General features: G+C 61.3%; 1 protein-coding gene across 1 annotated transcript in view; it reads left to right on the top strand.

Annotated features, from left to right (window-relative positions):
• SLIT1 (slit guidance ligand 1) overlaps positions 1–15,034 on the top strand; it is a 50,497-nt gene that overhangs the window by 20,599 nt on the left and 14,864 nt on the right. Inside the window, 5 exon segments of the mRNA XM_050898665.1 lie at positions 13,207–13,278; positions 13,407–13,478; positions 13,904–13,975; positions 14,292–14,455; positions 14,862–15,009. Coding sequence (XP_050754622.1) covers positions 13,207–13,278; positions 13,407–13,478; positions 13,904–13,975; positions 14,292–14,455; positions 14,862–15,009 — 528 coding nt within the window.

The raw sequence follows: 15,034 nt of genomic DNA, 5'->3' as shown, positions 1-15,034 counted from the left end.
CCTTTCTCCCAATTTACTTGAAAAGATGTCCCGGATTTCTGCCCAGCCAGGACCCTGCATTGTTCCTGGGCAGGATTTCAGAGGGGGAGCTGGCTAATTTGCAGTATTTTTCATATCTAATATGTTGTCAGAAATGCTTTTAAATCCCTATAATATTTAATTAGGAGGCAGCTTTTGGCATATTAGGCAGGAACGGGGCTGTCTAATTAGTTATTGGCGATTTCATACCCGTGAAGGTAATTAAGTTAGGTAAAAGCTGGAGGCAAGCTCCCATGCATGCATCCGCCCCATTTTGGAGCTGCTCTGGGATGCAGCGGGGTTGATGCTGGTTGTCTGGCCTCGGAGCGGCGTGTACCCATCCAGGACTGCTGCTGGGCTTTCCCCCTCCGTGGGGCAAGGGACAGCCATTGCCCATGGCAGGGACCATGGCCAGGCCGCAGTCCTGGCTGGAGCAGGACATGTCCCACCATGGTTGGGTCTCCGGCCACCTCCTGGGGGGCTCTGACACCTTCTTGGGCCCGTGATGTGCCTGTCTCCCAAACCTGGTATTTTTAATGTCGAAACTGATCTGGGATCTGACAAAATATGAATCATCCAAGAGATGTAAGAGCGGGCAGAGTCCCTGGCAGACTGGGGTGTATTTTTAGCCCGCACGTGTTGGAATTTGACTGTTTCTTAGGGAAAAAAAAAAGAGGTTTTCAGATCTGAGCGCCTAGCTCTGGCTGCGCTGGGAGCCCTGCTACCGGCTCCGCATTGCATTGCCTGCCTTGAAAATAAAGGTTTATGGTAGCGTGGGAAGGAGTACGAGGGTCAGGCTGTGCTGCACAGCCCCTACTTGCCTCTCCCATCACAGAGGACCGCGCTGGGGGTCTAAGCCCTGCCCTGTGCCCCCCGCCTGGAGCTCAGGGGTGCTGGCATGGGCACATGCATGCAACTGCAGGTTGGCTGCTCGCCCTTCTGCTGGCCCAGGCCAGCAGCCATGGCTCAGGGTACCAACACCTGGAGCTGGTCATAGTTGGGGCACTCCCAGGAGCAGGGGTGTCTCTGGGGGCACCAGCACCGGTAGCCCAGCTGTGCTGCCATGTCCTTGCACATGTGCCAGCGATGGATGGCACATATCCCTCCCCAGGCTGCCCTGAGACAGTTCCTGCTGCATCCTGCGGTGGGGTCCCAGCCTGTGATGCCCCTGCTGTGAGATGGGACTCCCTGGCCACCCACCTCCCTCCGAGGCGGCTGATATCTGCTCATCTGTGCCTGCATGGGTCTCTCCCCTTCTGCGGGGTTTGCAGCCAGGACCCCACTGTTTGGGAGATTTCATCCTCCCTTTAATCTTGGCGGTTGGAAGCCAGGGAGCCGATAATGATGAAGGAGTGTAAATGTCAGCAGGAAACCAGCTTCAATCAGAACTGTTAAAAATAAACCCTCCAGGCCTGCACTGGCAGGGGTAATCAGCCTCGGTGGCTCCTCTCCCCAGGTCGTAGAGCACGAGCTGCAGCCGTGCCGAGCAGCACTGGGCCACCCGAGCAGCCGCACTGGAGGCTGGCTGCAACGTTGGCAGATCCAGCCCCGGCCAGCAGCTCCCTTGGAGCCGGGAGGAGCGATGCCCCTGAGCCGGCCAGGGTGCAGGGTCCCATCCCCTCTCCCCGGACGCAGCCTGGCTCTTCCCTTAGCGGGAATCCCCACTGCAATCCTGGCTGGGCTTGAGCTAAGTTTTAAATGGAAGAGTGTAGCATGGGAGAGGCGTGTGGAGGGGAGCTGCTTCTGGCATGCATGTTTTTTCTTAGGGATCCCCATGAGCTGTGTGCTCTGGCGTAGCATGTGCGAAGGCGGTGAGATGCTCAGCCTTCATGAAAACACCTGTGACTGTAGCTACCTCCTGGGAGACGCACAGCCTCCCCTTCCCAGCTCAGTCGGGCTGTTGCAGGAGATGTGGACGTGCAGGTAACGCAGCCCCCAGCTATTCAGGCACATCTGCAGGGCAGAGTCAGCTGTGGGCTTTTGGGGTCACAGAGCCAGTGTCCCCACTTGAAGTGAGATGTGCTTGGAGCAGAGACAGGAGGTAAATTGTTAACCTCTAAGATAATTAACCTCGGGGCAGCTTGCAAAGGGATGCGGGGCTGCTCCATCACTTGAGCTTTAATATGGAGGCTGAAGGTCTGTGTGAGACCCCCAGGCGCCCGTGGGCTTGGGGCCGGGGTTCCCTGGTCTGTGCGTTGTCGTCGGGTACTGCTGCCGGGCTCGCTGCTCCTCTGAGGCTCCATGCATGCGTGGACTGGGGAAAGGCAGGAGGAGCACCCAGATGTGCCTCCGGCAACTCATTTCTGTCTCCCCAAAACAAGGAGGAGCTGTTGATCCCCAGCACAGGCAAGGTCCGTGGGCGGCAGTGTTTTATGACCGGAGGGGGCTGCAGCTGTACTAACTGCCTGCAGGCAGAGGCTTCCCCAGACTCGCGGTGTGGTTTTGTGCCGGGGGCTCTTCAAAAAGCTGCTCTGTGGAGGGAAGCCCCATGGGCTGGGGTGCAGCTCTCTGTCCCTTGTGGCATGGCTGTGACTGGATGCTGCTCTCCCAAACCCTCTCAGGAGTGACATTACTGGGGCAAGGGCAGTCCCAGCTTGGGCCCAGTCTTGTGGCAGGGCTTTGCTGCCCTGCCAGCAGTTTTTATCCTGGCTTTGATGTGTGCCACATGGGATGGAGTCTCTTTATCTGCCTGCTGGGTTTTCCCTGCTGTGTGCCCCTGCGCTTGGTTCCCATGCTCAGGCGCTCTCGCAGCCTCGCACTCGCTCTGCTCCGTTTCCCACCCTCCTTTCCCGTCGGACCCTTCTCCTATCAGGGCTGTTTCCTCCCATCCCTGTGTAAAATCATGTCTCTTTTTCCAGCTGCTGGGCTGGATTTGAGATGTCCGGCTGGCTCCACCCTGGCTGCCAATGGGGGCTGATGCTTTTCACCCCACAATGCATCTCCCACCTTGCATCCCACCGCCAGCTCTGTGGTCGCTCCCAGGTGCTTTCAGGAAGCCAGGCTATGAGATGTAGCTGCTTGCTGGGGCAAGAGTTTTGCCTGTCTTAGTGCTAGGGCTGAGCATAAGGAGCCTGAAGGACCCTTGGTCATGCCAGGGCATCTCACCAAGTAACTTCAGCTGGGTCTTGCAAGGTTCAGCATCGGTTTCAGAGTATCCTTCAGGCCAGAGAGAGTTTGCTTTAGCCCTTCCCAAAGCTGGCACTAGGGTTTTAGAGTTGCTGTCCCAGGACCTGCAAGCTGAGGAGCAGCATCGCAGATCCGCAGCATCGCTCCTTGGCTCACCAGCCTGCACCAGATCTGGGACAGCCGGGATGCAATTCTCAGCTTGGCTCAGCCTCATTCACACCTCGGAGGAATCCAGGAGGGCCGGCAGGGCTGGCTTCACACTTATTAGCAATTAAAAGCCTCAGAGCCTGGGAGTCAATTAGCTCTGAGCTCAGCAGTGCCACAAACCCAGGGGATGAGCCTGCTAACGAGAGCTGCAGCCAGCTCCCCACAGGGCTCAGGGCTGGTGAGCCAGAAGAGCTAGTTGCTTTTTCATTTACACCTTGGATGAGTGTTGCTGCATGGAGTTCGGGGTGTCTTCTCGGGCGTGAGCTGCTGGGCAGGGAGCACATGCTGCGTGCTGGAGGGTGCAAGGCCTCCCCGTGCACAGGGCTGGAGCCTGGCACCTCTCCCGGCACAGCACAGCACCGTCACCCAGCAGGGCCCTCTGTGCATGGGTTCGTGGTGGGGTGAGGGGGAATTGACCTTGTCCTAACCATCACGGGGCTGCATGGGAGGGTCTCGCTGTGGCACGCTGCTGTCTGCCAGAGGTAGAGCCATGTGTGGTCCAGCAAATCCCCACCGCTACCCCCTGGCTTGCTCTGCCCCAAGCTCTGGAGCTGCTGGGCTGCAGTACCCTGGTTTGCCGGGCACCCCGGGACGTGCTGGGTCCGTGAGCACTGGGATGATGCTCTACCACGGGCAGTGGTTTCCCTCTGCAACAGGAGAGCAGTGGGGCAGTGAGCTGAGGGTGAGTTCGGGGAGAGGCTGGTGGGGCCGTGCAGCCCCGGGGAAAGGGATGGCTCCGTGCCTTTGATTTGCAGCGCATCAGGAACATGCTGGAAATGAGCCGGGCGACACAAATGTGAAGCAGGTAGGTGTGCAGGCTGGAGGGTAGCGTGGGAGCTGAAAAGAAAACACGCTTTGGTGGAGGGTTTCGCAGGGATTTCCCACTACTAGAGGGTGAGACAGAAGCAAAAACATGAAAGGAGGGAGGAGAACAAGGTTGCTGAGCACCAGGGCGGAGAGGACATGGAGGTGGTGAAAAGCAGGGATGGAGAGAAACAGGAGGCCATGCAGCGATGGGGCCACTGGCTGGGTGCAGCTGGGTGCCTTGGCTCCCGGTGTCAGTGGGACACGGAGGCTGTGAGCCAGGCAGGTGCAGTTTTAACACCCAGTGTCCAACCAGACACTCGCTGGAGGGACGAGCCCTCATCCAGCGGTCAGTAGGAGCCGGGGGAGATGTGTCAGCCACACAGCAGGTCCCTTTGCAGACAGTTGGCTGCTCCCAGGTGTGTGCTGCAGGGCACCCCCCTGCCCACCCCGGCCTCTGCCAGACCACAGGGCACTGGGCACAGCGGGTGCTGTGGCTCTCTCGGGGCACTTCAGGATGCTGGGGAGCTGGTGGCGATGCCTTAGCCTCGCGTTGGCTCCCCTTCCTGCAGATAACAAGGTTGCAGGAACAAAGGGACAGTGTGGGGAGGGGGCGGTGACAGGCACACAGGGTTTGCAGCTTGTTATTTCACTTGTGTTTCCATTAAAGCTGCTGCTTTTAACTTGTTTCAATCTCTGAAGAGGCTCCAGGGTGGGTGGCAGATGCTGTATTCCCCCTCCCTCCTACCCTCCCCTCTTTTCCTTGGCCAGCTCCCCTTGTTCCCACAGCATCCCCCTTCCCACAGAGGCTGAGTCCCGCGGCTCTGGCTTTGCAGCACAGCCCACGCGGGAGCCGCTCCTTGCCGGAGCTGGACCGGAGCCACCGCACAGGCGCTGCCCTCTGCAGAGAGCTGCTCAGCAAAGCCCGGCTCGCGTGGATACCTTCCCCGTGCAGATCATCCCACTCACGATGGACGCTGCATGTCCCCGACTTCCCCTGTGGCCAAACACGGGGCTGCTGGTGTCACCCACAGTGCATGCACCCACGCGCCTCGGCATCCCCGGTGCACCCCCTCCGCATACGCAGGCACCGTAGTGGCACCGCAGGGTAATACCAGCTGGTGTCAGTCACTGGTGCTCCAGTAAGGACAGCGGCCCGGGTCATGGCACAGGTCAGCAGCGTCCCTTTGAAGCCACTGAGATTTATGCATGCCCTGAAATGTTTTGCTAAATCAGCACCACCGCACTGGGGCTGGGACTCTTCTCACTAACTGTTGCCATGAGCGTATGTTGCATTTTACACATGCTCTCCTCGGCTGTCCAAGCAACAAACCTCTCCAGCTTTAATGTTTTGGGAAGCATCTGCATCTCCTGGGAGGGAAGGGGCTGGGGCCAGGGCCTGGGGTCAGCACAGCACTTTGGGAAGCCTTCCCTGGCAGGGGAGCGGTGTGAAACATTGCTCGCCGGCCTGGCAGTGTTCACCTTTACTCTGTGTGTACGTGGTGGACAGACAGAATTTGTTGATCGGGCTCGTGTCGCTGAGGTCTGTGGTCTGAGATGCTCAGCACAACATCATGATGTCTAGCAGCGTGTTGCCTTGCTCCAGCAAAGGATTGTTTTTTCCTCATATATAGGGGCCTGGCAAGGATGAGCTCTGATCCATTGCTTTCGCTGGTGCTGAGATAACAAGAAATATTACTGCAAAAAACCTCAGGTGGGGATGGGGGCAGCTCTCATAAGTGAAGTGATTATTTATTGTTGCTTGGACCTCGGTGTATGTGACCTGGTGTGTCATCCTGCTTGCCAAGAGGTGCTGAGGACTCTGGTCCCTTCAGGAGGACCGTCCCATGGCCAGGAATCATATCACCCCCCCACGGGTGGTGTGTGAGCAGGTGATGGCCATGACGGGTATGTGGCCCTTGCACAGGGGAGGGGACCCCCAGGGCCAGGCAGCCTGTGTGACTCAGAGCATGGGGACCCTGCAACTCACGGGGACATGAGCCCTGCTTCCCAGCTGGGCTGGGGTAGGGGCACGCATGAAAGTGCATATAGAGGCCAAACTCCCCATGCCATTCAGGAGCAATGAGCCCTGCACACGGCAGGAGAGGCCAGCGGTGGCTTTCGGACTGCTGTGGTGGCTAGAAGAAGGATGCCTGGACCTCCTCGTCTCTAGGACCCCCGTAGGGACACCTCCCTGCCTTTGCACAGCGCTTCACTGTGCCGCAGAGATGGCTCCTGTGCTGAATACAGGTTGCTGCTGCCATCCTTGTCCCCTCTGGCTGTACTGTCCCTGCTCCGTGCACCCTGTCCCCAGTACCCATCAAGGCTGTCTGGGTTGGGAGGCAGTTTCTGTGGCTGCAGGTTGCGGTCTCCCCCAGCACGCTGCAGGCTGCGGCACGCGGAGCCAGGAGGATAATGAGATCTTAATAGTCCAATTATATCCCATCGATTTACTCAGCATGTAATTGTTGGCGGCTGGGGCTGCCTGATGAAGCGCTCGCTCCGGCTGCCAGCGGGGAGGGCTGTGCCACGCCACCCAGCCTGGGATGCTCCTCACAGCAACCAGCTGTTCCCCCTTGAACTGCCGCAGGAGCGCCCCCCCCCCCCCCGCCCCGACTCACTGTCCCCCCACCCTCAGGAGGGGCAGGGACAAGAGTGGCAGGTAGAGACTGGAGCGGGGACCTGGCACCCTGCCCCGGCTGGGCGGTGGGTGCCGGCATCGGGCTGACCCCAGGTTGACATCCCCCACGCTGCTCTGGGCAGCAGAAGGGTTGTGCATCTCCACCTCCCACTAAAACAGGCTGACAGGAGAAGTGACGCCTGCTGGGTGACAGTCCCTGCCGGCTCAGTGGCGGCTGAGCCATCGGCTGTGCCTGGCAGCCTGCACCGGGCAGTGTGGTGGCCACCAGAGGTGTGCCCAGCTGGTCTCCTGGCAGCAGAAGCCAGCTCCCGAGCATCCACCTGCAGGTGTTCCTCACCGCAGCACGGCATTGCAGGTGCATCTCTGCACTTTTCTTCTATTCATTTCTCTTTTGAGCTGGTTGTGGCTGGGAGTCCCACGGACTAACAACACCTAATTCGGAGGAGTCGCTCTTAGCTGTGATCTTAGGCCTGCCTTCGTGATTGTGCCAGTCATCCCTTGTTTTGGTGTTGTGAAAAGCAGTGAATAATGTTCCCTTTCCCCCTCGCCGAGCTGCTTTGGACCCTGTCCCATCCCCTCCCATTTCCCTTTCTGGCCCCCGCCAAGGTGCCATTTCCAGAGACCCCACGATCTCTTTCCTGAGTGTGAGGGGCTCACACTGAGCCCACCATGCTGCACCCTGGCTTGTTTGCACCCATGCATCAGGCTCTGCCATCCCACCTTGTCCTGCGCAAACACCGTCAGCCCCAGGGGCCGGGGTCGCAGTGGGTAGCAGGCAGCAGCAGGCAGTGTGCAGGCTCCCCGTGACCTTGGGGATGGCAGAGTGAGGCAGGGGTGGAGGGGGTGGGAGGTCTGCCTTGTCCCCCTTGGCCGGGATGGAGCAGTGCTGGCAGCTGGGCCAGCGGAGCCCATTAAAAATCAAACAGCCTGACGTAATGCTGGGGGCACGCCGCGGGAGCCTGAACCTGAGACGGGGCTGCAGGGCCCTGCTCACGCCAGCGCTGGGGACCGGGGCAGGTGATACAGTGGACAAAACCCTCCCTCATTACCCCGACACCCTGCTAACGCAGCAGTGAGACAGCTGCCCCCAACCTCCGGCAAGCAGCTCCCCTCCGGGACACCCCTCCTTGGGCTCAGGGTCCTTGCAGCATTGGGGACTCGTGTCCATCACCTCGAGTGGATCATGCGGCTGGGACATGTGGGTGACACTTGTTTCCCCCAGCGCGGGGCTGTGGGTGCCGACGTCGGCACAAGCAGTGGGTGCAGCCGCTCCTCCCCTGCAGCGAGAAACGGGAGTGCAAAACCCCCGGGGGGACCATGGGCTGTCGGCCACTAATGCGAACGCTGCTTAGTCTATCGATCTCGCGTAAATGCGGGAGTCTTTCTGTCCCTTCATCGCCCTTGTCACCTGTCAGGGAGCAGAGGTGGTGGCGTGAACAGCCGTGCTGGCGGGGCAGCCCCGGCTCTGCCCATCCCTCTGCCCTGGGCAGGCTGTGCTGGGACAAACAGCATGTGTGGGGTGACCTGAGGGACACCGCGCTGCTTAATAGCTGCTGGTGCTGTGGTCCTTGCTGGTTAGTCCCTGGCAGGCCCTTTGGCGTGGGGAAATGCCGGCTGCACCCTGGCACAGCCTCCTCCGGCACAGTGCCAGCCAGGCGAGGCTGGGATCCGGGGAGCACCTATGCCAGCCCGAAATGCTGGTGCTGCCCAGGGCTGTGTGGCTTTGGTGGTGAGGGCAGCTGCCTTGTCTGCTGGAGACTTGGTGAACAGTTGCTGTGGCTGAGCTGGTGCCTGCAGTAGCTGGTCCCAGTGCCAGTGGAGCAGAGCTGCTGGGGGAAGTGCCCAGCCCGTGAGCAGGGCCCTGTCATGTGTTTTCATTGTGGGAGCAGCAGCCTGGCAGCAGCTGAAGGATTAATGCCTTTGGTCTGCCCAAGTGAGCGGGAGAGGGTCCGGGAGACCTCTGGATGCTAACGAGTTTCCAGTGTGGAAGCTGGGGAGGAAACAAATTAAAGAGGAGAGCAACCTCCTGCGCTTCAGCCGCCTGGAGCCGGCAGCCAGTCCTGGGTGTGCGGGCGCTGCCGGGGCGGAAAGCCGCTTGCCTGCTGTGGCGTGTCTCCGCAGCCCTCGCCGGCATGGCTGGGACACGACACAGGCTGCAACTTTCTCCTGGCCAGAGATGCCCCGGTGGCTGCCGACGCCAGAGACGGACCTCTGCACCGCCAGCAGAGCCAGCCACAGTGGACGCTGCCAAGCCGGGCTGCCTGGCGAGGGGAGCGCCGTGCCGGAGGGCTGCCAGGCTGCCCCAGCGCTCTTGGCAGGCAGCGGGGGGCTCGGAGGACGTGGGGCCAGCGCCGCTGGGAAGCAATTACCTCCCCGCTGCGTCCAGCCCTAATCCCCTCACACGGCGCGCGAGGAGCAGGCTCGCCAAACAAGGCTCAATCAGGTTAAAGTGTGAAGTCAGGATTAGCTGAAAGAATGAGAGCGTGGTAATAGCCCCGGCCTCCCTGCCCGGCCGCCGCAGCCCCGCTGCGGCCCCCTCCCTCCCGCCCGCCCTCCGGCCCGCCGGGCTCTTGCCGGGGAGATTAAGGCTGCCGGGGTTTGTTTGCCTGAGTGGGCTCCCCACTGGGAAGCGATGTCGAACAGTTTTGCTCGGGTGCCCCGCTAAGTGCTGGGCAGGGGCGGCGCGCTGGGGGGTTGGCTCCCGCCGCCGAGCCCCTGCCAGCCCCGAGGGAGCTGTGCCCCTGCGCCTGGCTCCTCGCCGAGGCTCCCCGGGCACCGGCGGCGGTGGGGTAAGGGCTGCTGGCTGCCAGGAGAGCCGGCACCACGGGCACCTCCTGACCCGCCGCAGATACTGCACCGACAACCATAGCGCACACAGTGGGGCAGGGCAGCGGGGTATAAGATCCAAGCAGGGAAGTCTCCAAAATGCCAATCCCTGACCACCGCCATCCCCCACGCTGCCCAGCCAGGGGCGGAATTGTGTGGCCATAGCCTGACCATAAGGCTTTTGGGGGACATGGAAGGAAAGTGGGCACCCTCCTTCTCCCCATTGTACAGCCATGGGCTGGAGCTGGCGGCTGCTAATTACCAGGCATCTGCTGGGTCAGAAACCCCAGTGGGAGGTGAGCCTGGGGACAGGAGGGGTCTGGGATGGGGCTGGGCCAGGAAGGGGTGGAAATGCAGTGGGTTCCTGGGGAGCAAGCGGGGTTCCTGCTTTGCAGACAGGCTGCTGAGAGCTTCCCATTTGGGCATGCATGTGTGCTACAGCCTCCATGGAGAGTCTGCCCAAGTGCAGATGTCTGGCTCTGTCCTCTGGCACTTGCAGGGTAGAGGCTGTGCGTCCCCCATCACCTGCTCACCCCTTGTCGTCCTTCCCCCTTTGCACCCTCAGGACTACCGGAGCCCTCTGCACCCTGTGCCGTGCGGGAAGAAACTCCAGCTGCGTGGTCCCCACGGCACAGGGATGGGAGGATGGCAGCGCTGTGGATGGGCCGGCTGCTTAGGCATCCACTGGATTCAATAACCAGGAACTCTTAAACTTGGAGCTTTAGGAAAATATCTGGAAGTGAAACCAGAAAAGGCAGAAAGGGCAGCTGTGACGACGGGGCAGGGGCTGCTTTCTTTCCCCCTCCTCCGTCCGTGCCCATCCACCGGCTGGTCCCCAGCGGGGCTGTCGGACCTGTCAGCGCTTGTGGTCACTGCTGAAAGCTGGCACTCCACATGCGATGGCAGCGACATGCTTGTATTTGGCGGGGTGTGAGGTGGCACCGGCGCAGCCGCCAAGGGTGCCACAAGCCGCGCGGCGGAGCGAGGAGAAGCCGTGCCATCTGCTGTTTCTTCGGCGCCAAAGTGTAAAGCAAACATAGCTGGGAGCTATGAAACACCAGGAGGGAAGGGGCCATGCCTTGTTCCAACGCCGGGGCCCGAGGATCCCGCAGGCAAAGCTCGTGTTTGTCCTGGTGTTGTCAGCTGTGTAACCGTGCCAGCAATGTAAGCCCGGCGCCGGGGCCTTGCTGAAACCCTTGCATCCAGCGTCTGTCCCTCTTGGCTTCAGTACCCCCAACGGCAGCACTTCATCGGTGACTGTCACAAAAAGCTGTGAAGGGGAGAAGCCTCGCAAAGTCAGTTACAACCTTCTAGCATTTCCCTCGCGAGCTGTAAGTGAGCAGCTTGCAGACAGACGCCTGGGTTTATTCCCCGGGTGCGCTGGGACTCCCATGTGCTGCGAGCGGAGAAACACGAGCAAGGTTTCCATAGGGGAACGAAACAAGCTGCAGGCAGGGGCTGCCCGGGCACGCAGCGCCGGAGCTCGGAGAGGGATACAGAGCACCAAAGCGCGGTGGGCGCTCCCCATGCTTGGCCCCGCTGCGACCGATTTAATGTTGGAGGACAGGCAGCTGCCAAGAGGGAGCGCAATGCATTGAGTGCATTGCTAGGAAGAGCGGTGAACTTCGTCTGGGGATTTCCGGAGAGTTTTCTAGGGGATTCCTTCTACTAGGAGCCAAAAGGGAAAAGGGGGATTTGGGGCGATGCTGCGTTTTTCTGAAAGGTCAGTGCAATTCCTGAGGGTCCTCGGGCTCATCGCGTCCCCAGCAGATGATGGGGAGGGGGCGTTCGCATCAGAAGGGGTGCTGGGGTGTCGGGGGTTGCTGCAGGTGTCAGGTCCTTCCCCTTCGGGGGGGCTCATCCCAGAGACCTGGGAAGGGCTGGAGCAGCCTGGGCGGGGCCGGGTGGACCAGGCAGCGCAGGCAGAGCAGGCAGCCCGGGCCGGGCAGCCTGGCAGTGCCGCCGCGCGGGTAGCGGTGAAACTGCGCCTGCTGCGCGGCCGGCTGCTGGCGGGGGAGCCGGAATTTACCCTCCCCGGGAGCCTGGGCCCTTCCAGGGGTGGCATCTCCTTCTTCCTGCCCCAGCAATGGTGCTTTGCCAGCCGGGTTTGGTTCCCCAGGAACGACCCAGAGCGATGCAGCAGCCCCTGCTCCCTGCGTACGGTGCCAGAGCGATGCCCCAGCCCCTGCCCCCTGCACACTTCATGTGCAGGGGGCAGGGGCTGGGGCATCGCTCTGGCACCGTATGCAGCTCCTTGGTGGCTGGGCATCCCACTGGAGGGCTGGGCAAACCCACTGGCCTTGGGTTTTCCTTCTCGTGCATCTGTGCAAGCGATGCTGGTGCTTCCCTCTGGGAACATTTCCCCGTTGTGGCAGTGAAGCTTTTGGCTGGGGTGAAGTCCCAGTTTGGAGACCTTCAGGTCTTTTGCAAGCAGCTTGTGGGCCATGCTGAGCTCATTTTCTGGAGGAAATGAGGGCACAGGGAGGAGCGCGGATGCTGTGCCTCCATCCTGACCCAGCCCAACTGCCCTGGGATATCAGCAGTGAACAGGCTTTGTTATGTTGAAGCAGAGCTGGTGAGCACTGAGTGTGAAATGCTGGCATCCAGGGACACCCCAAACCACCTTTCGGGGCTGGGATGGGGGTGTCTGTGTGGCCTGTGTAATGCTGGGGGGTGCTTAATCTGTGCAGGATGCCCTGGTCCTGCTCCTCACTCACCCATGGACTTGCTGCATAGGACAAATGCTGTGTCGTGCCTCCGTTTCCCTGTGCCAGGAGGGAGCAGGGGACTTGGCCTCCTGCTCCATGGGTGGCTGGAGCAGGGCTGTGCTGGCGTGGGGCTGGGGGCAGGCAATGCAGGTGCCTCCTGAGCTTGGAGGAGCTCCTGGCCCTTGGGGTGGGAGAGGGAAAGGCTGCACAGGAGCCGTGAGGCACAAATATGATAGGCAGGTCCCCCCAAGGATGGGGTAAGCTGAGCCAGTCCGCCCAGACCCTACTTGCCATGAGATTTTTGGCCTTCGAGGTCGTTAAAAGCCAGCCCAGACACGGTGGGGGATCCAACCCACTGCCAGCCCTGCAACACAGAGCCCGCGCCGGCCTGGCACGCCCCGGCATTGCAGAGCAGGTGATTATACAGACGGTGCCGTGTAGTGATGAAGTAATTAATGACCTGATTATTTGTGCCCTCTAAAGTGCGGGGCAGGCTCCATGGGAATGCCTGCTGGAGCCACTAAGTGTAATTACCAGTTAATCAGCAGGGACCTGTAATTATAGCAGTCAGAGGGTATTTAAGTACAGAGGGTTTTCCCAGAGCTGTGCCCTGCTGCTCTGCTTATCAGAGCCGGGGACAGCAGTGCCTGGGGAGCCCCAGGCACTTGCAGCCACCATGGACGGAGCCGGACTTCCCTTGGGACGGCCAGCAGGGCAGTGGGCAACCAAGGACCTGAAGCCAAATTACAGTTTCCCAGAGCCCCTGGGGGACCACTGAGTGCCAGGGCATGCCCCTGCCTGTGGACACCCTGGTCCCATGGGGCATTGTGCTTTGCAGGCACTGCTCATTTTCCTTCCTGCCTGTTTCTTCTGCAGGGACCTGAGCGAGAACTTCATCCAGGCCATCCCCAGGAAAGCTTTCCGTGGGGCCACCGACCTCAAGAACCTGTGAGTCCCGGCAGGGACGGGCACAAGGGAGTTTGGGGTCAGGTCCAGTGGCAGGAGGCATCCAGGAGCCACTGGTCGCTCTCTGCCTGGGCTGTCCCAGCAATGCTCCCTCTGTCTTTCTCCTGCAGGCAACTGGACAAGAACCAGATCAGCTGCATTGAGGATGGGGCTTTCCGCGCCCTGCGGGGGCTGGAGGTCCTGTAAGTGGCCAGGGGCTGGCTGGCGCCCCCAGCCCACAAGCCCCATGCGGGGTGAGGGTGTGCCTGGGTGCTCCCCACTCACCAAGGCTCTGCAGGGACATCCCCGTTGTGCCATCTCTCCCTGGCCTCGAGGAGGGGCTGAGCAGGGGTCTGGTACCACTGCTGCAGAGCTGTGCTCCAGGGCCTGATCCTGCCCCAGGGCGTCCACCTGGCTGCAGCTGGCTGTGGAGGGGAGAAGCCTGGGAAGGGCAGCAAGCCCTTCCCAGGGGTTTGGCTGTCCCCATCCCTCGCCTCTCCATCCATCCACCCTGTGCCAGGGGGTGGGTGGGTGCTGTTGCTCCCAGGGGTTTGGTGCCACCTGGACCATGTCATGCTCCCATTTATGGCCTGGCTGCCCTGACCTGCCCCCCTCTGCCTTCCTGCAGGACCCTGAATAACAACAATATCACTTCCATCCCTGTGTCCAGCTTCAACCACATGCCCAAGCTGCGGACGTTGTGAGTGCTGGGGCTGTGGGGGTGGGAGGGACCCCCCGGGCTGGAGTGGGATGTCCCCAGCTCTGCTGCTGGTGCCGGTGGCTCAGCAGTGCTGGGACAGCACCGTGGGGAGGGGATGGAGGGGACACCCCTGTAGAGCATCCCCGAGCACTACCAAGCAAGGTAGCCTTGGCAACTGGCACAGATGCTCTCGGGCTCCTCCGTGTCCCCCTCGGTATGCCCCCAGCCTTTGGGATGAGCCAGGCTGGGGCAGCCGGAGGGCAGTGGGGTGGGCAGGAGCCGTCCCGTGGCCGCTGACTGCCCCGTCCACCTGCAGCCGCCTGCACTCCAACCACCTCTTCTGCGACTGCCACCTGGCCTGGCTCTCACAGTGGCTGCGCCAGCGCCCCACCATCGGGCTCTTCACCCAGTGTGCCGCTCCGGCCCAGCTCCGTGGCCTCAACGTGGCCGAGATCCAGAAGAACGAGTTCAGCTGCTCTGGTGAGGGGGACAGGGGAGGCAGCGGGCGCCAGGGCAGGGACACAGGTCGGGGGGACAAAGCCTGTCCCATCAATGCAGCCCACCTCCACTCCCTGCCACGTGCCCTAGCTCGGAGCCTGGATGCATGCCGTGGGCTCAGCTCAGGTCAGCACTGTCGCTGGTGCGGGGACAACATGGGGACAACACCACCCTATCAGTGTGACAAAGGGTGCATCAGTCTGTGCCGTTGGAGCTGCGTGCCTTTTGCACAGGGTTGGGGCACACCAGGACCTTGTGCACCCGCTCAAGGGTGCCACGAGCTGTCCCAGCACACTGAGCTGTCACCAGGGTCCCTTCCTTGGGGTGCTGCCACCCACCCGCCTGGCCCAGCTCTTTGCAATTCCCATGCTGGCCGCTTCCCCGGCAGGACAAACGGACCCGGCACGTGCCCAGCTCTGCAGCTTGTCCTCTGGCTCCTGCCCGGCCATGTGCACTTGCAGCAACGGCATCGTGGACTGTCGGGGCAAGGGGCTGACAGCCATCCCTGCCAACCTGCCCGAGACCATGACGGAGATGTGAGTACGGCCACACACTGTCACC

Source organism: Gymnogyps californianus, chromosome 6 (assembly GCF_018139145.2).
Source record: "Gymnogyps californianus isolate 813 chromosome 6, ASM1813914v2, whole genome shotgun sequence".
Lineage (NCBI taxonomy): Eukaryota > Metazoa > Chordata > Aves > Accipitriformes > Cathartidae > Gymnogyps > Gymnogyps californianus.
Note: the sequence above shows the minus strand (reverse complement) of the source record. Positions and strands in the feature narration are given on the sequence as shown.